Source organism: Pezoporus flaviventris, unplaced genomic scaffold, assembly GCF_033815535.1.
Source record: "Pezoporus flaviventris isolate CSIRO_AGI_PZ_B2104156 unplaced genomic scaffold, CSIRO_AGI_Pfla_v1 ptg000107l, whole genome shotgun sequence".
In the NCBI taxonomy this organism is placed as follows: domain Eukaryota; kingdom Metazoa; phylum Chordata; class Aves; order Psittaciformes; family Psittacidae; genus Pezoporus; species Pezoporus flaviventris.
In genome coordinates this window covers 1,656,004-1,683,385 of record NW_026892655.1, presented here as the reverse complement: position 1 = coordinate 1,683,385, position 27,382 = coordinate 1,656,004, and the positions used below count along the sequence as shown (strand labels likewise).

The window sequence follows — 27,382 nt, the reverse complement described above, 5'->3', positions numbered from 1 at the left end:
ACACCAAAAACATCCATTGCTGAGGTAACGTCATACCTTGAGGTAGCTTTTTTTTTTTGCTTTTATCTTCTTTTTTTTCTGCTTTTTTTTTCCTCTTTTTTGTCTTTTTTTTCTTCTTTCCCCCCGTGTTGACATCGGCGGCGTTGGCCTCTCCTTGCTCAAACACACAGCAAGACCTGGCCTGCCCCCCCCGCCCCACACCTCCCTCTCCTTGCAATGGTTTCAAGGACAGGACCTGCTGCCACCTTCCCTTCTCAATGGAAGCCCCCCATCCCGGTCTTCCTGCCCCGCTGCATCTCAAGCTGGGCTTGGATCTGGAGGAGGAGCCCAGGAAAAGGGTGGCTGGAGGAGGAAGGCTGGGCTCCGCTTGGGAAAAGGACTGCTTCGAAGCAGCACATTGAGGTTGGGCCCCAATTCCCTCCTTTTAGCTGCAAACTGGCTCACCCGGAGCTGCTCCCACCCAACGCGTGGGATCCAGCGTCATCTCTCTCCCTACAACGAGCCCAGTGTTGCTTTCCCACCCTCCCGCTCCAATGTGCGGGAACAGGATCAGTGGAAACCCACGTTTTGGCTGGATCTGCAGTGGGAAAACCACGCTGTGGCTGCCCCACCATGGAGACCAGCCCTTCCTTCCCCTGCCTGGAAGAGGCGGTGGCAGCAGTTCCTGTCCCTTCCAAAGACTCGCTATTCAAACCAGATCATCCCGGTAGATCTACAATAGCAAATCCACGTAAGAGTGACGGGAATCAGTGACCACCTTACATTCCATTGACGTGTATATTTGGCATCGTCTCACGAGAACAGTGATCCCTACTGCAGAAAGGAGGGGGCGTTTGTTCTTTAAATAATGGAAAACTGAGAAATATGCACCAAATGTGCCCAATTTCAAGACTTTTTTTCCCCACTTGGAGAGATTTGGAAGAAGGGGTTGGAATGAGATGGACCTTTAGGGTTCCTTCGAACCCAAACCCAACTCTAGGACACAAACTGCCCCCAGGGAGCTCACTCATTAGAAGAGTCCCTGCGTGTTTCCTCAAACACTCCAATGGGATTTTGGGCCACAAACCTCCTGTTCCAGGAGGGGAAAGCAAGGCTGAGGATGCACCAAAGGAACTGGGCAGCAAAGCCAAGTCCCCCGCACTGGGCATCTCCTTGCTCAACCCTCCAAGCCCCCAAACCATTCTGCATGGGTTTAGTTCCCATCATCTGCTTACTAAGGAGATGAAGATGAAGTCAATGTTTCCTACCAAGCAGGGGTGGGTTTTTGCTTTCCTTCCTCTTTTTGGTGGTGGTTTTATTGCTGTTGTTTGAAGGGAAGAGGGAAAAGCAAAGGTGCTTCCTTGGCCCTTCCCTTCCCCAGGCCGTTTGCCTCATCTCTAGGACAAGCTGTCACCTCCTCATGGGGAAAAAATGGTCACTTTTGTCCCACTCCTGCCATTATTCATAGGCTTAAAAAGAAATAAAAATAATAATTAAAAAGGGGGAATCTTTCTTTAAAATGACCCAAAAAATGAAAAGAAACATCCAAAACCAAGAAAGGGGTGGGGGGAAATCATCCTGGGCAATAGAGGTGCTCTCCTGGCTTCTAAGGCTCCACAAGGCACTGCTCTGCAGGCAGCACAGGCAGGAGGAATCCTGCCCTCCTGCCCGCCGGTGGTTCGGAGGCTGGAGCGGTGCAGAGCTCCCAAGGGACTCAAATCCATTTGGTGCTAATAGGAAGGGGGGATATTTCTCTTAATCATCACTTTTTAGCCTGCAATGGATCTGTTACCAACGAGGGTTGGCAAAAATCCACAGGGATTTCTCTTCCCAAAACCTAAAACTCATCAAAATTAACGGCTCCAAAAGGCTTAAAGCCACCCTGGGAATATCCAAGCAGCTGCAGGAGGGAGGGAGGGACGGGAGACGCAGCCACCGGGCTGGGATGGGAACCTCCAGAGGCTACTTAAATGAGAGGGTGAACGCTGCACCCATGAAAGGGGACTCAGCTTCACCCGGTGCCGCGCCGGCCTCGGCATCGCTGGCACCCAGCAGCACCTCTCACGTCATTTAAGTAGCTGTCCCGGCACGTGGAGCTCAAAATGGATCCAATGGTTTTCCTTCCCCTAGCCATCTACCTTGGAAGCCAATCAAACCTGCCTTTAATCTCGATGGGTTAATGGAAAGTTAGCATCTGTCTACGGTAACTGATTCCCAGCCACTCTCAAGCCTGGCATCGGCTCGTTCCGCTCTTCCCGCTGGTCTCGGTGCTGCTCTTATTTCCTCCGTGCCTGTGTCTGCCCGCTCTGTCCCTTCTGGTGCTGCTGCTTCACCTGCGCCAGGATGTCCCGGATCTTGCGCTGAGCCATCTGCGGACGAGAAGGGCAAAGGGGGGAGCAGGGGGACAACGCAGGTGAGACCCCAGGGCCACGGGCGATGGCTCCGCTTACTGTGAGAGGTCACAGAACCCCCGCCTGGTTTGGGCTGAAGGGACCTGAAAGCTCCTCCAGCTCCAACCCCTGCCACAGGCAGGGACACCTTCCATGGAGCAGCTTGCTCCAAGCCCCTGTCCAACCTTCTCCAGGTGAACAAAGTCAAGCAGATCAGATGCTGCAGTGCTCAGCAGGGCCGGGTGAAGCGGCTCCTGCCAGTCCCTTCCTGCCCTGTTTTCAGAGGGCTTTCCCCTAGAAGCTGGATCTGGAAGGTCGCGCCTCTCATATGCATGCACCCTCGCAGCTCTCCCTGCTTCCCCTACCACCACACCATCACCCACAGCAGAAAGCACAGCTCACCATCACCCACTTCTGCGACCACCGCCTGAATAAAGCCTCCGAGAGGAGGACGCATGCACGGGCACAACCCCATACGAGCCACCAGAGAATCCCCCATCACTAGGGCACGAGCTGCCCGCGCTGTACCTGGCTGGCGTAGAAGTGCCCAATGATCTTCACAATGACCTGTTCATTCTCATCAGGGGTCTGGTCCCGCGGCACCACCACCTCTGCTGCTGTTAGGTTCTGCAGCTCATTGACCTGCAGGGAAAGGGCAGAGACCCCCCCGCCTCGGTCACCGTGCGGGAAGGAAATCCCAGCCAATCCTATGGGAAACCTGCCCCGGGCACTGGCATGGAGCAGCCACCCCAGGGCCATCCCTCCCCATCCCAGCACCGCTCCTGCTTACGGTTTTGCCCCCTTTGCCGATGACCCTGCCCGCGGCCGAGGCGGGGACCCGGATGTGCGTCTCCAGCTTCACTTCTTCCTTCGGTCCAAAGAAGTTCTCCTCCTTCAGCTTCCCATAAATCCTGCCTTGGGCCTGCGGAGAGGAAGGAGCACATCAGGCACCACCCGAGCTGTCCTACCCCCTCCGTGGGACAGCACCCCACTAAATCCCAGTTCCTTGGGCTTTTAACCCAGCTCATCCCATGGGAGCGCTGATGCTGGGTTCACCCAGCCACGGACTGGGGTTCAGAACTGGGCTCAGCACCCTCCTCCTCCCTTCCCAGCTCCATGGGCAGCAGAGAGGGACACCTTGAACCCCCCCCAGTGACAACAGCGCAGGGGGAACCTTGAACTGAGCTTCCGGAGGGCCCGTGATGACCACCATGCGCACTTTGGAGTCCGGCGTCTCCGGGGGAGCGATCTGGAGGGAAAGAGAGCCGGTGGCTGCAGTGGGGAGCAGCACGGGCAGGGCGGCAACCGCCCTCCCTCCCCTGCACCGCAGGACTGGGGCTCCAGCCCCATCATCTGCGCTCCTCCAGTGGTTTTCCCAGCCCGCAAAGGACTCTCTGGGATCACCGTACCTTGATAGAGGCACTTGCGAACCGGGAGAGCTGCTTGATGTGCTGGCCCTTCTTCCCAATGATGGCCCCGACCGCCTGCGCGGGGATGAAGACGTGCACCGTCTCCTGCTCCGGAGGCTGCGGGTACAGAGCTCGGTGCCACCACAGGGAGCAAGGCTCCACGTCCCCTCCCAAGTGACGCCCCCATCTCTCCCAAGGGTGCAGGGCTGAGGCACTGCTGGCTCTCAGCAGCATCCCCACCACACGTTCACCAGTCTGAAAGGCCAGATCCCGCAGCCGTGCCGGACCTGACCTCGTGCTGACAGCAGGGGATGCTGAAGCCATCACCCTGACCATCACAAGGCTCTGGAGACCCCCGAGCTGGCAGCAGGAGCAGTTCTGCTGCCTGGTGTCCACCTACCATGAAGGAGCTGTACGGCGCGGCCCCAGAGACGCTGCTCGGTGGCGGAGGTACCGCGTTGGAGGAGGCAGGGAAGAGCCCAACCGCAGCCAGGTTAAGGCCAGGGATGAGGTGAGATTGCAACTGAGGGCGAGACGAGAGAAACGGGCGTTGCTTTTACCAGGGCACCCTCCTGCAGAGCTCCCAGCAGCAGGAACGCGGGGCAGGACAAACCCCACTCACACTCATGGCAGCCACGTCGTTCTCATAGGCTTCCCTCACTTTCTTCATGATCTCCTGCTCGGCTTTGCAGCAGTTCTCAATGGAGCCCTTCACTGTGATGGTCCTTTCAGGGTTGTACAGAGTCAGGTCCTGCAAGCTGATGACAAAGCCACCATCAGTGCCAAAACCAGGCAATCAAACCAGTGGGTGCTGAGCTCTGCAGCCCTGGAGGGATGGGGAGGGGACGCTGAAGGGACACAAAGGGGAATATGGACAATACAAGACCCCTCTCCTCCTCATCCTCCCCCCAGCCCCAGGCCCTGAGGAGCCTTACGAGGAGATGGTGATCTTTGTCTCCGTGTCCTGCTCCACTTTCTTCAGGTTTCGCCCTTCTTTGCCGATCAGGCGCCCCACAAAGTTGTTATGGGCCAAGATTTTCAGAGGCACTTCGTCAGCTCTTGAGAGAGGAATGGGGAGAAGCAGACATGAGGATCACCGCAGCCAGAAGAGGAGGGATGGGGTACGGGGAGCTCAAGTCCCTTTGCTTGCAGTCCCCCAAACCAAAGCTCCAGCACACATGGGGGGAGCATCACGAGGACCTGGGGGTTAGGATGGTACCACCGCCTGCCGAGGAGGGACGCACAGGCGCAAGGAGGCGGGGGGAAACCCTTACGTCTTGGTGTCCTTTGCCTCCTTCTGCATGATCTCCAGAATCATCTTGCAGGCAGCGGAGCAGCCCTCAGGGGTGGAGTGGATGCTGATGGCTTTTTCGGCGGCTCCCGCGTTTTCTTTCCGGTGCACGTCAATCCTGGAAGCACAGGATGGGAGCCGGGCTGCAGGAAGCGGCTCTGCAGCTTCCCAGCAGCGCAAGCGCCAGCTGCTCGGCTCCCATGGAGCTCACTCCACTGTAAGGTTATACGCGCCCCGGGAAGGCAAGAGGAGTTAATTCTGGGCTCGAGGCTCAGCGTGGCTGCAGCGGTCAGGAGCTCAAATCACACAAACCCAAATAAGGCACCAGCATCTCTTTATTTTAAGCAACAGGAGTGATTAAGTGGTGGAGCAAGCACGTGCCTGGGGGCCGGGATGGGCTCTCCATCACTCCCCGTCTTAGATAAAGCCTTCCTTGGGGGACAAGAGCCGGAGCCAACGTAAGCTCAGGGGTCAAACGCAAGAGCAGGGGGGCGAAGCTCAACAAGACCGTGCTAAATGAGGCTGCTCCCCACGTGCTTGCCTGGGTCCCATCCCAGCCAGGGTGGCCCCAGCAAAGGGAGACGCGCAGGGAAGAGCAGGCAGAGGGCCTGGCTGGGGCAGGGCAGGGGAAGGTGGCTCTTGGACGCTGGCCTGCACAGCACAGCGGGGCTGGAGGGGGCTCCGACAGCCCGGAACGATCCAACCGCATAAATCACTGCGGGCCACAAAGCAGCGCGCGGGAGAACGGACTCACTTGGACTGCGTCTGCTTGGTGATGTTCCTGATGGTGGCCCCCTCCTTGCCGATGATGGCACCCACGTACTGGGTGGGCACCAGGAGGCGGAGCGGGATATCCACCGGCTGCTGCTTCACCGGGGCCCCCGCCGTGACCGGGGAGCCCTGCCTGGGGGCACCCCGCGCCCCGAAGCCGCCGCGCCGCCCGTTCTCCGGCCCCTGCAGGGACTGCTCGTCGGGGATGTAGGAGACCTTCAGCGCGTGGTTCTCCAGCTGGTGCCCGTTCAGCTTCATGATGGCTCTGGAAGGGGAGAGGGACGGGGTGAGGGACCCATCCTGCCACGCTCCCACACGGAGCGGCAGCATCAGCTTCACCCAAAGCAGGGTCATAACACCCAACACTGGGAGCAGGGAAAGGAGACGTCACTGGGGCTGTGGGGACCCGGATGAACCCAAATGTCTTAAGGGGAACCGTTCAAGCCCCCGGGGCAAGGACAGGATCCTGCAGGGAGCGATTCCCACATCTCCTCCTCAGGATTCGTGGCCAGCATCTCAAACCCCTTTCCTGGCAGGACTTCAGGGACTGCAAGAGCTGAAAGCTGTCGATAGATGGGGCTGGCAGCAAGAGCAAGGAGGCAGCTTTGGCCAACGCTCTCCGCAGCTCCAAAGTGGTCAGTCCCTCAAAATAAACCCACACCAAACCCAAAGTGGCTGAACTGTGCCTTTCCCTGCTCACAGCCCCATCCCTGCAGGATGCAAAGGGATCAGAGGAAGGTGCTTGATGAAACAGCGCATCCCTGGAGCGGAAAGGAGCAGGGGAGAGCAAAACTGTCAGCACAAAACTGCTGCTGGTAAAAGAAGTGCAAAATATTCCACCCTATGGGGTGCAAAGCACTGGGTTGGTGCGGATGGCAAAGGGAAAGGAAGACAAGCCAGGAATATCCCGCCACTCCCTGCCCCTGTTACTGCACGAAGCCAAACAGGACAGTGGCTTCCCCATGAAGGCTGCTGCGGCCACACAAGGACCACAGCACGCCTGGGTTTCACAGCTGAAGTACTCAGCCAGGGGCCGTTTGGAAGCCAAGGCTTTGGCAGTGACCACAGGAGATGCCTCTGAGGGCAGGAGCGGGGCCACAGCAGCCACATTCGAGACGTGTCCACCTCGGTGACGGAAGCCTTCCCACATTAAAACCCATCCAGCAATCCCAGTGCTCCTCCCAGCTGCCCTCCAAGGGAAGTGCTGCTCCTGTCCCATTCCAGAGCACATGGCCAGGGCAAGAACACAAAATGAACAGCATGGAAAAGCCTGATCTTCCCTGGGCAGGATGGGAAGGGAGCTGCAAGCATCCCAGTGAACCAGCCAGCAGGCAGGGAGGACCCATGCTGCCTGATGCCCACCAGCCCCTGTGTTATTTGGTCTCATTATTGCTTTTTCTAGAGACAAAACTCCTAAAATCATGGAAGTAACAAGGAAATCTCGACTCTTCCTTAAGCAAAAAGTTAGGGTTTTACTCTCTGAACTGCAGAGAAAACCCTAAAAACCTCAATGCCCCTCTGAAGGTGAAGGAAATCAGAGCTGGGGAACTGCGTGCTCAAAGACTCCCTGCATTTTTAGCACAATTTAGGGATTCCGGGATAATCCGGCTCCCAGAATCCTGCTTTCCACAAGCAGGGAAGGGGCTGGGGCTGCAGCAGGAGGGCAGCCCGAGCTCCCGGGGCCTGCAGGGCACTTACTGCCTGGTCTGCTCCCGGTTGGCGTAGGTGACGTTGACCACAGCCGTCTCGCTGTCCGTGTTCACTGCAACGAGAGGGGCAGGGGTTAGAAAGGCACCGGGAACACCTCAGACCAAGGCCTTGTAAGCGTTTTCCTCCTGCACTCAGGCTGGGGCTCACCCTGGGCAGCACAGAGCATCCTGCTCTATGGGAAGGACCCTGACTGCGCCCTGCAGTAAAGCCACCAAAGGCAAGTCCACGCTCGCATCCCGCACCGGAGCCCAGGGACAGTCCCAGGAGCTGCTCAGAGCCCTCTTTTCCATTCCTAAGGGGTTGTGGTAACTCCGCTCTCATCAAACATCCCGGGGGCACCATTAACCCCTCCTGTCTCCACAAATCACCATCAGAGGTGGAGATAAAACCTGCTGAGTGGAGATGGATGCTCCCTGGGCAGCATCCTGCATTGTCCCCAGGAGCAGCACCCGGTGGGTACCCACAGGGGTGACAGGAAGGATGCACCCAGAGCAGGGACACCCAAAGGCACTGATGGGACTCCTCTTTTAGCAGTAGGGAACAAAACAACAACAAGAAATCCCCAACACCTTTAGCCATGCTTTCTGCTGGCAAAGGAGAGCTGCATCCATCCTCACCCTTCTCCCCACCCAAGATGCTGGGGCAGAAAACACCTCAAATACACCTTTTGAGTCCTACCTTGCTCACAGTTTTCTACAGTGCCATACTGGGCTAGCAAACCATCCAGCACCTGGAAAAGGGAGGGAAAAACACCCCACTTTACACTGGGATTGTCAGGACAGAGCAGGGAAATGCAGTCAATGAATCAAGGCAGCTTTCAAGTCATTAAGATTTCACAAGCAGTCAGATGCAGGAAGCTCCTGCCTGTGCCAGGACACTGGAGCGAGGAAAAGCCCTGTCAACTGGGGGGAATTAAGGATCTATTTTGTTCCTTATACATTAGATAAATCACATAACCCTGTTATTAACACGGATTTTTGTTGGTGGAGCTCACGTTGCTTCTACCAATGGATTTTAGTCCTGCACTGGAAGAGGAATGCGCTATGTGGAAGCAAGGGTCTCGTATTAGACCCAATTAATAACAAAGCAAAGGAGAAGTTAACTTGAATCCTAAGTACAGAAACCTGGGAGGGGGGCATGAGTCCTTAAACCCCGTCCTCCCTTCCCATGTGCTCCTCTTACCTCCCATCGCAGCTGGGGTGGGATATTTCGGATCTGGATTTTCCGGCTCCTGGAAGAAAAGGGAAGTGGTTAAAAGGCAGGTTTGGTGTCCAGAACACACACACACACACACCCTCCACTGAACCCCTGCACATGGAGGTGTGGAATCAAGCCTTGCCTTTCCATGCGCTACCAGGATTCCCGAGGCTGATGACAGCCGGGCAGTGCTGGGTTTGGGATGGGAGCTTCAGAGAGAACACGATGCCAAGAGCCCCCCAGCCACCGGCTGGAGCCGTAACATGGGCATGGCTGGAAACACCCCTGGTGCATCCCTGGCAGCGTTCAAGGCCAGGCTGGATGAAGCCTTGGGTGCCCTGGTTTAGTGTGAGGTGTCCCTGCCCATGGCAGGGGGTTGGAACTGGGTGATCTTCAGGTCCTTTCCATCCCAAACCATTCCGTGATGCTGAATGTTAACTGGTGAGATCAGGACGTGGGACACAGCTCCAGCACTCAAGATGGTCCCAGGCTGCTTCTCCACTCGAATTTGGGCTCTTCCCAACCTCACTTTTCCCAAAATAGAAACTCTTTTTGTAATTCCGATGCCAAATTTGCCCCGGGGGTGCTCTGTGTGTGTGTGTGTCCCATCCTGCAGCTGCTGCAGACAGCTGAGCGCAGCCACAGGTTCACCCAACACACCAGAGCACATCCACAGCACCACAGCTACCAGCACCCCAAGAGCCCCCACCTAAAGGCAATGACATCTTTAGGTGCCCAAGGCTTTGAAGGACGCAGCTTTGTGGGTGCAAGCCACATTCAAACAGATCCCTATGGACGGCTGCTCCCCCCCTTGCCCTGTTCTTCAGGAATAACCAAACCCACTGAATGTTAAGATGCCCAAAGACAAGGAAGATAAATGCAGGCGGCTCAAGATTGGGTAAATACCTTTGGACCTGCTCAACACAGACCCAGGCCTCAAATCCAAAGCATTTATGTGTGAAATAATCCCCAAGAAAGGAGAGAAAACGAGATTTCGGATCCTTATCTTCTAATTACACAACTCTGAAAAGCAGCTCAGCTCATCTGTCCCAGAGAAGAAGCCTCAGCATGAAACTGCCCAACGCCATCGCTGCGGCTCAGCCACACAGGTAAGGATGGAGCCTTCCTCAGCCCCTTCATCCTGCGAGGCGAAAGCAGCCGCCTCCAGCATCCCCCCTGACCCACACTTCCCATGCAAAGCCTCGCACACCAACACCCCTGCAAGGGCTGCCTCTGCTCGCTCCGTCTCAAACAAAACCAGAGCCCATGTTTCCCAAAGTCACCAAAGGTTCCGAGCGATGCAAGAGGCAGATGTGGGGCCGCTTCCCCCCGCCACCAAAGTCACAACGAAGCACAAGAGGTTTCCCAGTGCTCCCACCAGCTCAGCCACTGGGAAGCCTCCGACACAGCACATTTTGTGGCTGCTCCAGATGCAAACCAGGTGGACGAGGGGAAAAGAAACCAACCCAACCCTTAAAATCACAGCGTGTTACGAGGGGCTGCAGGAAGCCGCGCGGGGGACGGATGACTCTGAAACCAGATCTCCCCTTTACATGCTAATGCACATCCTAAAGTGAATAGGAGAGAGATTAAGAGATCCAGAATGCGAAGAATGTCCCAGTCCAGGCAGGGTCAAAGGGATTTGAAGTGACAGAGGAAACCCTGAAGGTCTCCCACCGCCCACTCCTGCCACGGAAACTTCTCCAGATAGCTCCAAGCATCTGCATGGGCAGAGCATGTGCTCTGCACATACGTGACCGGAATCCAATGTGCTATGGAGAGAAAAGAGCCATTTATGTCCCCACACCGTCAGTCTGCTGGTGGCATCTCATTTGCTCCCCCTAAGAGCCCCCCTCGCACCACATCTCTCTCTGGGCTTGCTGGAGCAGCCAGAGCATCACTCGCACCCCTGTCGGCAGGGAAAGGTGTGGGGTGCTCTGCCCCTCACCACGGCTTTTATCACATGTTAATTACCCGGCAATTCCCCCCATCCCAACCACAGCACCCGGATTATTCCCTGCCTCCGGCACCAACGGACATTAAATCCCCACGAGGCCACGCTTGCAGGGACAGAAAGGTCTCTCATCGGCTCGGCCAGGTGAGCAGCACAAAGCAGAGCACGATCCCAGGACTTCTGGCCCATCCTGCCTCAGGGAGGGTGGAACGGGAGCCGCATCCATCGCCCTCCGGTGAGGTCGGGCTCCGCACGGAGCCGCCCCAGAGCGGGTGGAAACTCCCCTGGGACGATGCTCGGCCCCGGCCCTGTCCGGGCGCTCGGCGGCGGCTGCGGTCCCAGTCACAGAGGAAGTCCTCAATAAACAGCCCCGGTGCTCGGAGCAGGTCCTGCTCCTCCTGAGTCCTCGCCCCCACGGAACGTGACGGCCCGGCTCGGCCCGCTCCCGCAACGCCGCGAGACGGCAATTCCCGGCGTGGCTCCCTATTCCCGGCGTGCCAAAGGCAGGAGCGCCGCTGGACGGAATCCACAGCACCCCTCGCCCAAGCTCAGCCGCCGAGAGCAGCGCTCGTGCCCCTCGGGTGGGCAGGAGCCCCCTCCAGCCCCGGGAGAAGGCCAGAGCTCCGCCGCACGCTGCTCTGCTTACGGCAAAGGCAGAAGGATCCCAGGTCCTTGGGATGAGCCTGAAGGGAGCGATGGACCTGGTAAAGAAACGGCGGGCACTCCTGTGCAGGCTGGTGCCCTGCTCCCACTTGAGAAGAGAAGAAATGGAGGGGGAAAGAGGAGGGTGATCAAGTGCTGGGATGCGAGAGGAACAGCGGGTCCCAGGGATGGATCCTGGGGTAACCCTGCCCCTGCTCCATGCCGGCGATGATGGGATTTGAACATCTCACTGCGCCCATCCTTCAACCCTCAAAACCCCATCAATGCACCCAGCAGCCCCATCCGGATCCTGCAGGACCAGGAGGCGAAGGAAGCCTTTGGAATCTCTTGATGCTCTCAGTAAACCCTCCCCAACCAGGGACTGGGCTCACCGGGGGGGAAATCACCCTCCCTGATGTACCTGGGCTGTAACAGGACCAGCACCACAGACAAGCATCTTGGGTCATCCCCTCCTGACTCACCAAGATGGGCTCCATCAATGGCTTTCCTTCAGCAGGCTCTTTGGGCAGCTCAACACACCAACAGGTTAAACCTCACCGGAGCGAACAGCAAGGAGATGGAGCAAAGCGCCGTGGAGCAAGCAGAGAACCCAGGAAAGGGGCAGGGGGATCCTGCAACAGCCGGGTGCTGTGGACATTTCCCACCCTCTCCCTCCGTGCCCATCCACACCACACGGATCAAACCCAACGGACACCAGCAGGAACCTCTTCTCCAGAAGGGAGAAACAAGGGTGAGATGGGAAATGTGGCAGCAAAGGAAAGCTTCGTTCATTCAGGATACACCCACTGCTGGTCTCCAACAGCCCTGGAGCCAGCTGGAAACCACTGTCCCTAATGCACCCAGAGCACAGCCAGCATCACCGGCTCCCAGTGCTGCATCCTCAGAGCCGTGCACCCCTGGGTGCATGAAGACTGCATCAGCCTGCACAGCAAACCCTGACCAGACAGGGGAGCAGAACCATCCTTAAAGCACCTCAAAATCAGCTCCAGGTTTGGGGCTTTTCTGCTTTGGTTTTTAGTTTTTATATCTCACCAGGAAACATCCCAGAGCGGGTTCATCCCTTGGGATGCATCCCCAGACACTGCCTTTGAGAGGGTGGTCAGAGCCTCCTGCTCCATCAAGAACCCACTGGTAATCCCTGGTGCGGTGGCAGGGACCCAAGGAAGGGGCACTGGCAACTCAGGAGCAGGCAGCCTGGCTGGGGGGCAGCAGGAGCCTGCTTCCAGCAGTGTTCGGGCCACAGGTCCCAAAGCTGCATCCACAGGGAGAGGAGCATCCCTGCATCTGCAGCCCCTGAGGGGGTCAGCAGCAGAGCTTGGGATAAACTGGTCACTCCATCGTGTCCCTGCACATGGAGGTGCCTCCTTCCCATGTTCTGGCACATCGAGCCTCATGGCACAGGCAAGGGCTCACCAATGGACCATGGGTTTGACCCCAAGCATCACCAGCACTGGGTGCATGCAGGGATGGGCGCTAGGAGGAGAGGAGGAAGGAGGTGCGGGATGCTCAGGTCACCCCCACCACTGCCTTTGGAGCGTTTAGCCCCAAACAACATTCCCTGTGATCCAGAGGGAACAGACACTCACAACAGCCTGTGTTACCAGCACACGATGCTCTACGAGGGAGCAATGACAAGCTCCATGCACAGGGTGACCCCCCACAAGTGAAACAGCCCCATGGTGTGGCTATGTCCAGCGCAGCCAGCCCTAGGGATTTCCTTCCTCTTCCCGCATGGATCCAGGTTTTGTTGGGACAACTTGATTGCTCTTCAGCCCCCAAGCCAGGGGCTGATTCCAGCCCTGAGCACTGCAGCAGGTCCAGCACTGCTCTGCATTAGGGGTCAGCAATAGCTCTGCAGTCACACCAGAGCCACGCAACCCAGACACACTTTCTGCGGGGTGTTGCTACAGCATCTCCCTTATCCGTCACCTCCTGGACCTCCTCCATCCACCTCCATGTATTCCTCAAAGTAGAAGTGACTGAAGACACCGAGATGCTGAGGGACCAAGCACTGACAGCAAAGTACATCCAAGCTTTGGGCTCTTCCCCAGTCCCAACCCCATCCTGGCATCTCCGACCAGAACCATTGACAGAGTTCCTCAGGGCTGGAGGAGAACGTGCAAAGCCAGAGACATGGGGGAGACCCTACTAGAACTAAACAACCTCAATGATGGCTTTTCAATCACATGCAAATGCTATGCAAATTTGGGGGCTGAAAACACAGTGCATCCCTGATTCAATTAACAGCATTTCATTTATCTAGTTAGGCTTTGATTCAGGAAAGCACTTAATCCTGTGCTTAATGTGGTGGTGTTGGTGTTTTTTAATGTTTTAAACATTTCTTAATAGGAAAATGTGGTTGCTAAGACACAAACGTTGCCAAGGGGACTTGGAGGAAAGTTGTAGCAGGAATTACTTGCTTTTCCCTTACAAACTGATAGGCTCCTGATTTGCCGGCATCTCCTGGAAGCAGGGATACTGTCCCTCACCTCCCTGCTCCGACCAGGAAACAAAAGCCCACAGCAGATCCCAACCACACCTCCGAGCATCATCCCCCCGCCTGCACGGGATCTGCTCCAGGTTTTAGCCCCTTCTCCTGTGATTTGCCTCCTCCTGCGCCTCCACCTCCCCGTGCGCTGGTCGGGGGCTGTGCTATCAAACCCACGGACACGAGGACTCCCCCGAGGTCCTCATCGGAAGCGCTCACGCAGCGGCAAGGCGGGAGGAAACCCAGGCACCCGCCTCACCAGATGATGCCTGAGCAAAGGCAGTGATCCCCATTCCCTCCTCAAAAGCAGCACTACGAAGGTTTGAGTCCTGCTTGCGCACAGGCAGATACTGGAGTGTTGGCTGGATCCAGAGCTCCTGACCCAGCAGGTCCAGGCTGAACCTCCAGAGCCTCCCTGGTTTGGAGGAACAACCTCAACGCAGGGATGGAGAGGAGCCAGGGAAAAGTCTCCCCTGAGTCTGCAGAGCCTAAGAGCGGAGCTCCGAGATGCGGAGGCATCCCGTTAGTTCTGAGCCCGAACGCCGCAATGGCAAACACGGACTTCTCCATATCTCCCACTGAGGAGCAGCAAAGCTCTCCCAGAGAAGCATCCCCAAAACACCTCCTCCCACCAGACCTCCACTCAATGTGCAACCGGCTCAACCCCTAACAGCCTTTCTTCTACGAGCACCTTGTGCTACCTCAAGCCGCGCTGCAGGGAGGGCATCCTTGCTCCCAAGCCCAGTATCCTCCTTGCCCTCTCGTTCTACATCCTCACACAGAAACAACGGCTCCATAACCACCCACCAGCAAACAGCCCCTGTGGTCGGTGGCTGCTGCTCACGGGGGGCCCTGGCCAAGGCAGGAGGGGAGAGTCCCAGCGGTGCCCATGCGGGAGCAGAGCCGGAGCTGACAGGGCAGGGATTTAGGGATGGAATAAAAGGAAGAGGAGGTTGGGAAAGAAAGGTGCCAATACCCGGAATGACGAGGTGAGAGCAGCAGAAAGAAAAGGAGGAGAAAACCAGGCTCATGCCTTGATTCAAGAGGCCCCTCCTTAGGAGATCAAACCAAGCCAACAAAGCCGTTTGGCTTCTTGCAGCTGGAGGGATGCAGGAGGGACCCGGTCATGGGATTTAGAGGAACACATCGCCCACCAAGAGTCTCATCCAGACCCACTCGTCATGGCGTGGTTAATCCTGCCCATCAACCAGCCCAGCAGCCAGAACTGGATCTGTGCCTAATAAATCTAATTGGTTTCTCCCCATTAGCTCTAGTTGGGATCCGCTTTGTACCCAGAGAACCACACCTGGTGAGGATGAGGTCTGCTCACGAGGTACCCATGAGCATCCCTTGGGAAGCCTCAGTGAACTCAGTCCTGGGTTTAGAAGAGCTGCTGCAGCTCAGGTGCAGAAGGCAGGGACTGGTTGATGCCCAGAGCTGGGAAATGCTCCTCTATGAAGCTGCTGTGTTTCCTCTCTGCTCCTCATTTCCCCACTGATCCTGCCTTGATGGTGCTGGCACGGAGCACACGCCACATCCACGCTACAAAGTGCCAGCCCCTGAGAGGAGCCAACACCTCGGTGCTTCAAAGGATGCAGGAGATCTCAAAACCTCTTATCCTCAACTTGCCCAGAGTCATCCCCCAGGCCAGTGCTCCCAGTCCTTGCCAAAGTCAATACCTCAAGTACCTGCGGGCAGGACAAGTTTAGCAGTAAGTAATAGAGAGGAAGGATGGAGCAGTTTCACACAATGCATCCATTCTGCATTATCTTCCCATTCTAATTGACTGGAGCGTTGCCATGGATTGAGAAGCTCTTGGATGCTCTGAACATGCCCCAGAGCCAAGTGAGGTAAACTCGGTGGGTTCCCTCAAACTGATCTTCAATCAAACCCAACCCACTTGGCTCTGGACAGACTGGGAACACGGCAACAAATGCGGCGCTTAAAGGCAAGTTCTCCTGCAGGCCATTACAGGGGAGGGGTGGCACAGGTGGGACTTATTCCTCTCCCCATCTTTTCCCTGTGGACCTGGAAGCCCTTTCCGAGCCCAGCACTTCGGAGCAGGGCACAACACAAGACCCTAAAGGAGCAGGCAGCATCACCTGCACGGCCTCGCAGCACCAAAGCGCTGCTCTCGGCTTCCTCCAGCCCCGATGGGGAGACAAAAACCCGAGAAGAGCACACAGGAAATAAAGCGTATTCTGCATTCGCCCTCTTCCTCCTCACCACGAGAGGGCACTTCTGCCCCGCTCCAGTGCCCAGGGCTCCTCTCTAACTGGTTTCCAGTGCCTCTGATGGTGCCGCGGGCTCGGGGATGCTCTGAGATGAGTTCAGGCTTCACAACGCAGCCAAGGGAAGCTGCAGGCAGGACCCACACGCTCCGTATCAGCAGGAACCCCAAGCCCCATCAGCTCTTGGGTGGCTCTTAGACCACTCCGGTTCCCCACTAATGAAGCATCATTACAAGGGTGATGGACAGCGTCACCCATTACCTTCCATAACATTTTGGCTACAGAAAGTGGCCAGGGGCACTATGAACCCCATTTCCAGCCCCTCATGCAGTGGGGTATTGGCCCCTTACAAACCCCACAGGCTCGGAGCACTCTGAGCAGGGGAAATGAGGAGGGATCTGATAAAGCCAAGGGGAGCTGCAAGGCTTCAGGGCCCCAACAATCTCAAGCTGCACCAGCACCAGAAAGGAAGAGGAAGCAAAACCTGTGACTTGTGAGGGTTTTGCTGGTTGAGGTCTATGTCTGGAGGAGGAGGCAGCAGCACAAGGGCTGCTCCAACGCAACGCCCCAGCGCCGGAGGACTGCACGGGGCAGATTTGGCAGGTAAGAGGGGGTTCAAACTTGACACGAGTCACCACGTGGGGCTCTGTGCCAGCGACACCGGGTCCCTTTCCAGCCCAACCAGGTCGAACCAGTGCAGTGACTGCAGGCAGACAAACCCTCCCCGATCAAAGCAAAGGGAGACTCCAGAAGCTGCAGCACTGATTGGGCTCTTCTGAAGTGGATTCCAAGGTGGAAACCCTCTTGCCAAAATCCAGGTTCAAACCCACGATCAGGACCTGCCAGCTCGGTCATGAATAACGAGGAAAAGGCTGGAAACAGCAAAGATGGGGCTTTGCTACTGCACTGCTTCGCTTCAGGTTAAATAGCGGCGCTGAAGCCACGTGAAGCCCAGCACTGCTCTGGCACAGCCGACCCGACAAACACACCCCAAATAAACTCAAGGCACCATTAGGGAAACCCAGCACGGTTTGACCTGGGCATTTCCCTCAGTGCATTGTTTGTGCCCTCCCTCCTGCCTGCATTCCCATTGCCAGGTTCTACCGGCACAAAGAGTGGCAGAAAGCAGCTTTCAAAGCTGCAGGAACAAGTATCTGGGGACACCAAGGATGCGATTTGCACTGTGCAGGGGTGGGGGCCAGTGAGGAACAAAATCATGGGGCAGATAAGCTGGGACGCTCTTCATTCAAGGCCAAATCTTCTCTCCCCCCAATCTACCATCACATATAAAAGCCACAGGCACTTTGCATCTCTGCCCTAAGCAAGGAGAGGCTGCAGATGTCAGAGCAATTGGCTGCATCATTAGTCCAGCTGTAAGTGAACGCTGAACAATGACTACATGAAGTTCATATAAAGTTGTGTATTTAGGCTCCAATTCAGCACATGCCACATTTTACCACCGAAGCGGCCCCGTTCACACAACCGGATGGCTTCCCCGCTTAAAAGCACATCCTTCGGAGCCTTGTGATGCCAAGCCTAAAAGCACAATATTTATACGAGCTTCTTGGCTTCTCACGGAATCACAGCCCAACAAACAACCCCATAAAAGCCTAAAGCAGCCCCGAGCTCTTCTTCCTTAGAGAAATCACAGCTTCCCTTTAGCTCTTGCTCATTTGATCAGCTTGTTTGTCAATAGTTTTGTGCCAGAGGCTTGAACCACAGGGGATCACCAAACATTTGTGAGTGCTTTCACAGCAGAGAAAACATATACTCACATATATCTATATACACACACATACACACATATATACACATATACACACAGGGCTATGTGTGATCAAGTCTGCTTGAATGTGACCGGTAAGAGCCAAGGAATAACCTGGACACGACAGATGCTCCTGGTTCTAAGGCAGAACCTCAGCGCTCGCCCCAGCCCAGCAGCGCTGCTGTTGAGGACACAGCAGCTCCCAACACCTCACAGGTAAATGCTGCTGGTGCCTGCGATACCCTCCGACGGGCATCATTTCACTGCAGGCACTTCTGTGCGTGCCACGCAACCAGGTCTGAGCCCACAGCCCTGGACCATGCAGTTTAAGCAAAGCCAGAGGAAACGTAAAGCTGGAAGGGAGAATGGAGCATCTCGGGCATCGCTCCGTCCCCACCTCACCAGGCAGCAGCTCTGTGGTCCTTATTCAGGTCTATTAAACCCCAAAGAGTCCGACAGCCCTTTCTACATGGAACACAACGGCTCCCAGTGCAGGCAAGAGCTAAAAGGTAGGGGAAGAAGCAGCTCTTCTGGACCTGCCTATGCCCCCATCATCCATCCCCTCCTCTGGGGCAAAGCAGAAGCCAGCGTCCAGGAACTGCCAAAACCTTCCGGGTGTGTGAACTGGGAGACCCAAATCCCAAGAACCAAGGGGGATCCCAGCAGCCCGATGTGCTTCGGGAGTGCTCAGCACCCCGGGCACTAAGAGCTTCCGAAAGCAGAGTCGCTATTTCGATGCTTAAATGCAAGTTGGAAAAATCTGGCTCCAATTGTGGGTAAAATCTGGCCCTGGGAGCCCTTTTCTCTTAATATTCTTTCCCCTTTCCTTTGGCTCCAGAGCACAATTCCCCCATCTCTTGTCCACTCTGGACCAGGAGGCAATTCCCGCAGGATCTCTGCTTTTAACCTTGGAATAAAGGCAAACTAGAGCAGGACCTTCATCGGGGTCAAACCTTTCTCCTTCCTGGGCAAATCCATTTCCTTGTTATCTCCAGAGCTGTTTATGCACCCCCAGCACCCTGCTCCGGTGGGATCTGCATCCCTGCCAGCTCCCAGCGCTTCCCGGTGCACGGGGCGGCTGGGACCAGCATCCAGAGCATCTCCCACCCACCCTGGTGCTCTGCGCTGTAAATCACAGCACGGACCCAGTTCTGCCGGGGCGCAGGGGTTGCCTTCCCCAGCCTGGTTTGCTCCTCATGGCCCAGACCATTCCAGTAGCCAGGAAAGTGTGGAATTTCAGCTCTGACCATGTCAGGGCTCCGAGTGTCAGTTACAGTGAAATAAATGACCCATTTCCTGACGGATCACCAGGGCTCCTCCCAGGCCCACGGACACATTTCTTTACGTTTGTTGATTTTCCCTGGTTTTTTCCCCCTCCTCCCTCTTTTCCCCATGGAAAGGCTGCGCTTCCCTGCTCTTCTGCACCAGGAGGTGGGAGCAGAGGAGGGATGCTCTCGCTCCTGCCTCCCTATTGACTGCTCCCATCCCACCCCCAGCACTTCCCCACCGGCATCCCCCTTCTCCCTCCCCACTGAGCTCCACCAGCTCCCAGCCAGCATCACAACCAACTGCCCCCCAACACACACACACACACACTTGGGGTTTTACCACTCTCCTTCGGGAAGTTCCCATGCAGGGGCTGTAAAGGCAGGAGCATTAACCCAGGACAACAGCACAGGGAGGATGAACGGGTTCCCAAAGGCATTTTCCAGCATACACAGACCACTTGGGCACCCCTAAGCACCCCCCCTCCACCCAGGCACCAGCACCCAAAAGCCACAGTGCAGGATGCCCCACAGCTTCCCAGCAAACACGCAAGGATGCAGGAGAAACAAGGAACCCCCTGCAGCCGCCCTGCTCCACCTCCTCCAGCATAAACGTGGAGTTCCCAGGTAAATCCCAGCAAAGATTCCCGAGCTGAATTCCCACAGGATTCACACGCTTCCTGGCCATGAGCAGGCGAGCTGGGAAGGCGGCCGGGATAAATCACCACACACATCCCCAGCGTGGACAAACACCCCCATGGGTCCGGGCTTCTCCTTTCAGGATGGGGTAAGAGGAGCTTGTCCAGGTGAGCAGATTCCCCAGCTGCCCCTGCCACGCTCCCAGCTAAAAGCCATCCCAGGCAGGTGCAGGAGGACCCAGGACTCCAGCCCCATCCATCACTGATGCACGTTTCTCCCGTGCCACTTGTTGGGCGAGTGGATTTGTACCCCTATAAGGTCCCTATAGGACCCTCCCACACCATTCCCATGCGTCAAACTGGACACAGTAAGAACTCAGAGGCACAAGAGCCCAAACCCATCAGTGAGGAGGAAGGACAGAGCCTGCAAACTCCTCCTGCTCTATCAGGGTTTATCGGGGTCTGCCTGGCAGTGGGAACCCCTCTTACCCACACACCCAAAGAGGCAGCAGCCGGTGCTGCTCAGAAGGGGCTGATTTCGGGGTGCACATCCTCGCTTCGGCTTTCAAATGTCTCTCATCATTTAAATGAGAGTTTTCACTCAAAAAGCTCAAAGAAAAGCAGCCCCAAACCAAACCCAAAGCAGCAAATTCTGGGACCTCTTTGAAGGGCTTTTTTTCCCCCAGAAGAAACGTGCACCTTCCAGGTTTAAGGCTCCCCCCGTTTTCTCCTGCTTAGTTTTTGGGCAAGGGAAAGGAACCAGCATCCCCTGGGAGCTGCCTGACACATCTGCTTTGGGCTCCCACTTCTCCCCATCCAAACTGTCCAGTGAAACACCACCAAAAGAAGAAAAAGAAGAAACCAAAGCACACCCCACACCCCCCCGCCCCACACCGACAGAGGCACCTCCCGTCCATCCCCAAATCCTGCAGGTCCCGGAGGCAGCGGAAAGGCAGGAGCTGGAGCCCCTGACCCCGGCAGGGAAAAGGGGCTGGAAACGTTTCCTCCTGCTCCAGCCTGGAGCTGCAAAGCCTTGGGCCACCCTGAGCAGCCTGAACCCCCCCCCAGCCCCTCCTGGCAGCTCTGGAAAGCATTAACAGCACTGGGGGATGGGAATGGGGCAGAAATCGCCTTTTTTCAGGGTTTTTTCCGTGCTGAAAGGTCTCAATTTTCAAAGCAAGAGCTTGAACCCCCACCGCCCTTCACCACAGCTCTGTTTGCTTGGGGGGTTTAACCCAAAAGGCAAAGGCAGAAACGAATTGAACCAGAGCAGCAGCTTCGGTCCTGGCAAACACCACCAAACTCCTCCAGGGAATTCCAGGTCTTTCTTTGCTTCTGGGACTCAAACGCATCAAGCTCCCTAACAAAGAGCATCCACATGGGATGGGCTCCATCTCCTACAGGTTCCAAACTTGAAGCGCTCCAGTGGAGAAGTTAAATCGCAATTTCTTGGGCAGATTTGCCACGTGGAAAGGGGGAAATCAAAGCATTTCAGGCTCCAAATTGGTAAATACATTTTGCATCGATTTTAACCTTTCTGGCAATAAAACTCGCTCAGTTTTAGAGCTCACGGATGAAATTTCCTGACAAATTAGTAAGGATTAATTTCACAACAAATTCTCTCTAGTTTTCCCTAGCTGGAAAGCATCAGGATGCACTCATTTCCATGGCAGGGGGGTTGGAACTGGATGATCTGAAGGTCCTTTCCGACCCAAACCATGCTGATTCCCAAATGCCCACCGTTCTCAGAGGAGTACAATCGACAGCAAAGAGCTCTCAGCTCAAAGCTGGGGGCTCACAGAGCTAAAGCAAAGAACTCGAGTTTCATCCCCTTTTTGGTGACCAAAAAAGCAGCAAAACACCAAATCCCCTTAAACTCCACATCCTCAGACAGGAGCATTCATCCTGCCCATCCCCTTGCAAGCCCTGCTTGCAGCAGGGGTGTTGCTTTCCTTTTACTGATAGTCTTAACTTGTAAACCAGACTTGGGTTAAGGGGAAGAGAATGAATTCAAGGCTGGATTCAAAGCACATTTTAGCTCCTCATTCAAGACAAGCGTCTTGATTTCAGCATGGGGAAGAGCTCCCGAGCTGGTTTCCAGTTGGGTTTTGAGCTCATCCCCCCCAGCACGGGGCAGGAAGGCACATTTTGGGATTAATGCTGCCAAACAAAGGAATCCCCCTCGCTGTTATCGAGCCATTGCTCAGGATTTCGTTAGGAACAATTAATTGCCCCATTTTGCACAGGCAAAAGGAGCCTTTCTCCGGTGGGAAAACGTTCATTTGAGACAAGGAGTAAAGGGGGGGGGGGGGAGGCACTTTTCAGCGCTCTCCATCCATTTCCATGCACAACACCAAACCCTCCCCTCGCTAACGGCATTTAACAGCTCCCACCTCCGCTCGGGAGCACACGGAGCCTCCAAACCTCCGAGCTGCTTGTGAAGGAGCCCTGCTCAAAGCACCCCTTTGGTTTGAAGTCTATGGGCTGTTATCAACCCCAGTCCCTCTTCCCCCCCCTCCTCAATTACTCGGTTTCATTCTCTCTGGCCGACTCACTTCCACATTCCTCATATTTGGAATGTCTGCTTGATGGATTCACTTTTTTCCCCCCTCACCCCTCCTCCTCTCTTCATTCATTCATTCTTTTCGACCCCAACGACTTTGGGCTTTTCAGCTTCCCAGTTCCAACCCCCCCATCCAAATTAATATTTCCCCTTAAACAGGAAAACTGAATTCTTTTTCCTTAAGGATTTTTTTTTTCCATTTTTAACCTTCGGAAGAATAAAGCACAAAATAATTTGAAAGAGTTTGGGAAAAATCGGGAAAAACACCCTTTAGTTTCGCCAAGTTTTTCCATCAGCAAACTTCAAGGCAAGAACACCCAACAGCAACTCCCCAACAGCCTTGAAATGCTTCGAACAAATCCCAACCAACTCGAAGCCTCGTTTTGCTCCATGAAACGACAGCTTTATCCCCACTGAGTTTCCTTTCCAGCCCGATACTCCTCAAGTCTTTCGTTAAAATGGTTCCCATGCTCACGACCATCGTTCCCAGCTTTAGGTGTTATTTGAGCAATCACTGTACTGAAACACCACCAAATCAGTTCATCCTCCTCGGCCACCCCACGGCAGCAGCTAAACCCCCCGATCACTCCTTCTGCTGCCATATTAGCACAGCCTTTCTCATTCATTGCTCTGATGGGTTTCGGGGAGGGGAGATGCCAGAGAAGGAACCACCAGCAGGAAAGGTTCCTTCCCAACGTGCGATTCCAACCGGGCACATGTATTTCTCACCCCCCCAAAATCACTTTTCCGAGCGTTCCCATTGCTCCTTGCAACCAGCAGAAAACACAACCAAAAAGCCAACTCTGATCGCATTATTACCATCATTATTTTAGGGATTAGCTGGAAACCCAGCGCCCATCATTTGTTTTCCTACATTTCTAAAGGGGAGGGAAACCAGCATCAGGTCGGGGGGGGGGGGGGGGGGAGGCTGCTTGGTTTTGATCCCACCAAACCCATCTGATTCCCTCCTCCCTGCTCACACTTAATTAACCGTTTCCTGTTCTAGGGCCTTTTAAACTGGAAAATCCAGTCTGAAAAACAAGCAGGGAGGGACGGAGGGAAAAGGAGAAACCAAATCGGTCGCTTTCGAGGCAGTTTCCCCCCCGCCTCATTCAACCCGGGACTGAGCACAAGGCACCGGATGGCTCCCCCCCACCCCGGGGGCTCCAACCTGCCCCGTTCACCAGGAGTTGCCAAAAAGTTGCCTTCTCCCGACCCAGGAACAGAAACTGCTTCCCCAAAGCAAGACAAAGTAACCGCGGTGCCCCACTCCCACCTCCCCCAGCCCCTGTGGGTCACGCACCAGAGGCTCCTGTCCCTTTAAAAGCAGCACCCGGGGGGGGCAGCTCATTTTAACCCCCCCAAACCCGGGTTTAACAGCTAACCACGAGGCACAGCACAGATTTCAGGAGAAACGCGAACCCTTCCTTCCACCTAAAGTTCACACCCCCCCAAAGCATTTCTCTGCATTACACCGAAGGAATATTCCCATTTTTAGTGCATTTCTCTTGAGGGGGGGAAATCTGGTGTGTCCCCCCCCGACCTATTGATTATTCAGCAGAAGAGGGTGGATTTTTTAGGCATTATTATGTTACCTCTCGTAGTGCAATTGCTTTTCCAATCACACCCCTCTGCTCGCCCCTGTTTAAGCCACATCAAGTCAGGGAGCACCATCGATCGCCCCACCAGGAGCTCCTAGGGAATAAATACCAGGAACATTCTGCCTAGGGAATGACCGACTGGATTTGGGGTTGCCTTCGGGACCGGAGGAGCCCGCTCTGCCCTTGGCCATGCAACGTCGGGCAGCAAACGGAAGGGAGGCCAAGGGGGGACCCCACAAACGGGCTCCCACCGCCCAGGCAAAGTGGGGGGGGTCACCAAGGGATGAAGGAACCCAGAAGAGTTTGGGAAGGAAGAGTTGGCTTCGCCTCCTCCCTCCGCGCCCGTTGAAGTAACCGCCTCGTCACGTGGCCGACGCGGGTTTCGGGCTGCGCGATCCAACGTGGACTATTTGGGGTTGGGAACTAAGTCACCCTTAGCCCGGGCGGCCCCTCCTGGAGCTGGGAATGGGGGGGATGCTCTGGACAAGAACCCACCCATTGAAACCACTCTTCCTAGCCCATAACCGAGCCCCGGCGGGGTTGGGAAGCGCGGTGCCGGGGCTGCTCCGGCGTCCGGCGCGCAACAACAAAGAGCCAAGAAGATGGAGAGGGCCGGGCTGGGCAAGGCCGGCAGCAGCGGGCGAAGCCGCTTTGGCAAAGAGATGGAGAGCGCCAGGAAGCGTGGGGCTTGCCCCCAAACCCAAGCTGATGGTTGGTAGGAGCTAGGCCAGCGCCCGGGGTTTAAATCCCTGCTCGGCACGGCGAGACCAGCCCCATGGCTTGTTGTTTTTAAGTCCTCAGCGTCAAAGCCCAGCAAATTTCACTTAAAAATTAGAGAGATTTTGATGGGGTTTATTGTGATTGGGATTTAACGTGGCCGTTCCCTTGGAAAACAAAAGGTTTCGCCCATTTCGCTGCACAGGAGCCGAGCGAGGCTGGGAAATTCTTCCAGTGCCACAAGTTTGAAAACCCCAACCCAAACCCAGCCATGCATCACCTTGGCCGAGGAGCTGCGGGATCATGGCTCAACCTTCTCTTTCTTTGCCTTTTCCCCCCCCTTTTCAAACTTGCTCAAAGAGGAAGTTCCATTAAATGAAAGAAGAAAGAAAATTCAACATTGAGCCTCAAAACCGCCTCGCACCGCACTAAGGCCAAGGCACCAACAGCTCTTCCCCTACACGCACATTTTTAGGTATAATCCCTTTCGCCTCCTTTATCTTCCATTAAATGTCCCCCTCCCCAACGATGGAAACGAATCAAATCCCATGAAAAGCCATTAAAACACGGCATTACCTTTGCTTTTTAGGGACCGAATGTTCAATCTCGAGCTGTTTTCCATGGAGCTCCACTTTCCCTAAAAACAAAACGGGGCTGGCTTTTAAAACGGGGCTGGAGGGGCCAGAAGGCGTTGGAGAAGACCTGCAACCTCCCCATCGCATCCCCATTACAACCAACTCCGCACAAACACATCCCCAATTCCTTTACAAGTGCATTTTATTCAATGGAAGACTGGCTTCAAATGGGGAAGCGGTGGGAGGGAGTGGTGAGTTCGCTGCCTGGACAATGTTCCTTAGGAATATTTAATTCCCGAGTTCACCCTGCTTTGGAGCGCGAGAAAAACGAGGAATAACATTTGGAAGAGCAATTCCTCGCCGGGATGGAATTCCGCCTCGTTCCACCCCTCCAAGAAGTCCTTCAGGCAGGAAGGACCCCATGAAAGGGCTCAAAAATCGGAACTCCATGGCAGGAATGGATTTCTCTTTGGAAAATGGAGTGGGATTCTCTGCTGCGGGCTTATTTATAAGGATTTTTTCCTTTTTTTGGGAAGGGGGGAGAGGAAGGGAAGGGGCCGGGAGGGGGGAGGGAAGCCGGGGGGGGCTCCCAAAAAATGCTAAAATTCCAAAGGTTTGGAGCCTCCCCGTTTTCCCGGGAGCTTTCTCCCTCCCCGCCAGCAGCATGGCGACCTTCGCGCTCCTCCGCGCATCACATGCCCCAGGAAACCCAGTTTCAAATCAAAATGGCCAAAGTCCCAACCCCTCCATCCGCACGGCGACGGGACCCCCGCGCCCAGCCCGGCCTTGGTGAGGGGTGGAGGGTGTGAAGGGGATGGGGGGGATACAGGGAGTACGGGGGGGATGAAACCCCGCTTTCCCCCCCCTCAATCCCCTCCCCGCCGGTGCTCTTTTGGGGCAGCGCTGGGGCCCTATGGGGGGGCTTGGGGGGTGAACCCCGGAGTTGGGTGCGGGGGGCACGGCTCCACGGGGAGAGAGGAGGCGGAGGGAGGAAGGGCGAGAGGACGCCGCTTACCCGAGAAAGTTTCGATGGCTTTCATGGCCCACTGCTCGTCGGGGCAGTCCACAAAGGCGTAGCCGGACTTGACGAGGAAGGGGCCGCTGAAGGAGATCTTGTGCTCGGTGAAGACTTTCTCCAAGTCGGCCGGGGTCACGCTCTCGTTGAGGTTCCCGATGTAAAGCTTGTTCATGGTGGCGGCGGCGGCGGGGCTCGGAGCGGGCGGGGGGGGGCTGCACGGTGCAGCCGCGCCGTCGGGCTCCGGCCGCGGGGTTGTTCCTCCTCACCCCCCCCACCCCCCCCTTCCCCGCTTTTCCTTTTTCCCTGCTTTTACGCTTCCTTTTCCTGATGGATTTTGTTTTCCTCCGAGGAAAGGGGGCGGCTGCCGGCGGAGGAGGGGAGGGAAAGGGAAAAGGGGAGGGGGGGGGGGGGTGTCCTTGGGGAGGGGGCGGCGGCGGGGGCCCCCCCGGTCGGCGGCGCGGTACCGGGTGTTACCGGACGCCTCCCGCAGCCGGGCACCGCCTCTAAATAAAACCGACCTGGAAAAAGGAGTGAAAATGTTTGCGGGAGGAAGCCACGTGGTGATGCGGGAGGGTCCGGCCCCCGGGGGGAGGGGCCGGGGGGGGCCTCCGCTTATTTATTGATTACAATTTAAATACCTCGTTATTCACCTTCCCCCCCCACCCCAGCCCCCTCCTCACCCCCCCTCCACGCAAATCCCCCCCCCCTTCTCCTTTCTCCTCCCGAAGCCCGTCCCGTCGGAGGCACTTTCCCATCTGCTGCAGCCCCCCGCCCCCACCGCGCCCCTCCCCCCACCGCGCCCCTCCCCCACCCCCCTTTTCCCCCGGTGCCTCAATGGGATTTTTCTGGGTGTAAAAAACTTCGGCATCAAAGGGGCCGGGAGGTCCCTGGCGCCGGGGATGGGGGTGGGGAGCGGCCCGCCCCCCACCCCCGGGGCTGGCCCTGCCCGGAGGGGGGCTGGGGGGGGGGGGGACACGACCCCCCCATGGTGGGGGCTGCGTTGTCCCCGGCATTGTTTTAAGCGCTTCATGTGCAGCCCCGCGGAAGCCTTCGGGGGAAGGGAGCGGGGGGGGGGGGGGGCTCCTCCCGCACAAAAGGGCCCCATGGTGGAGGGGGGGGCATCTCCCAACGGGACCCGTCGGTAAAACGGAGCCCCC

The 27,382-nt window shown here is 56.2% G+C and overlaps 1 protein-coding gene across 1 annotated transcript; it reads right to left on the bottom strand.

Annotated features, from left to right (window-relative positions):
• Positions 1-1,546: 1,546 nt before the first annotated feature.
• On the bottom strand, positions 1,547-26,603 carry IGF2BP1 (insulin like growth factor 2 mRNA binding protein 1). Its single transcript, XM_061477457.1, has 15 exons — positions 26,223-26,603; positions 25,209-25,269; positions 8,733-8,781; positions 8,229-8,280; positions 7,539-7,602; positions 5,824-6,105; positions 5,053-5,187; positions 4,714-4,836; positions 4,401-4,536; positions 4,179-4,301; positions 3,779-3,895; positions 3,544-3,618; positions 3,160-3,291; positions 2,898-3,011; positions 1,547-2,348 (listed from the first exon to the last, which is right to left on the bottom strand). The coding sequence occupies exons 1-15, from the start codon at positions 26,395-26,397 to the stop codon at positions 2,256-2,258; spliced, it is 1,731 nt and encodes a 576-aa protein (XP_061333441.1). The 5' UTR covers positions 26,398-26,603; the 3' UTR covers positions 1,547-2,255.
• Between the last annotated feature and the right edge of the window lie 779 nt (positions 26,604-27,382).

Bases quoted from the DNA above. Each gene is read 5' to 3' on its own strand.
- IGF2BP1 (XM_061477457.1), bottom strand. From the start codon at position 26,397: ATGAACAAGCTTTACATCGGGAACCTCAACGAGAGCGTGACCCCGGCC. The intron at 25,270-26,222 runs GTAAGCGGCGTC...TTTTGTTTTTAG, and splicing joins AGCCATCGAAACTTTCTCGG to GGAAAGTGGAGCTCCATGGA. The intron at 3,619-3,778 runs GTACGGTGATCC...CTTTCCCTCCAG, and splicing joins TCGCAAGTGCCTCTATCAAG to ATCGCTCCCCCGGAGACGCC.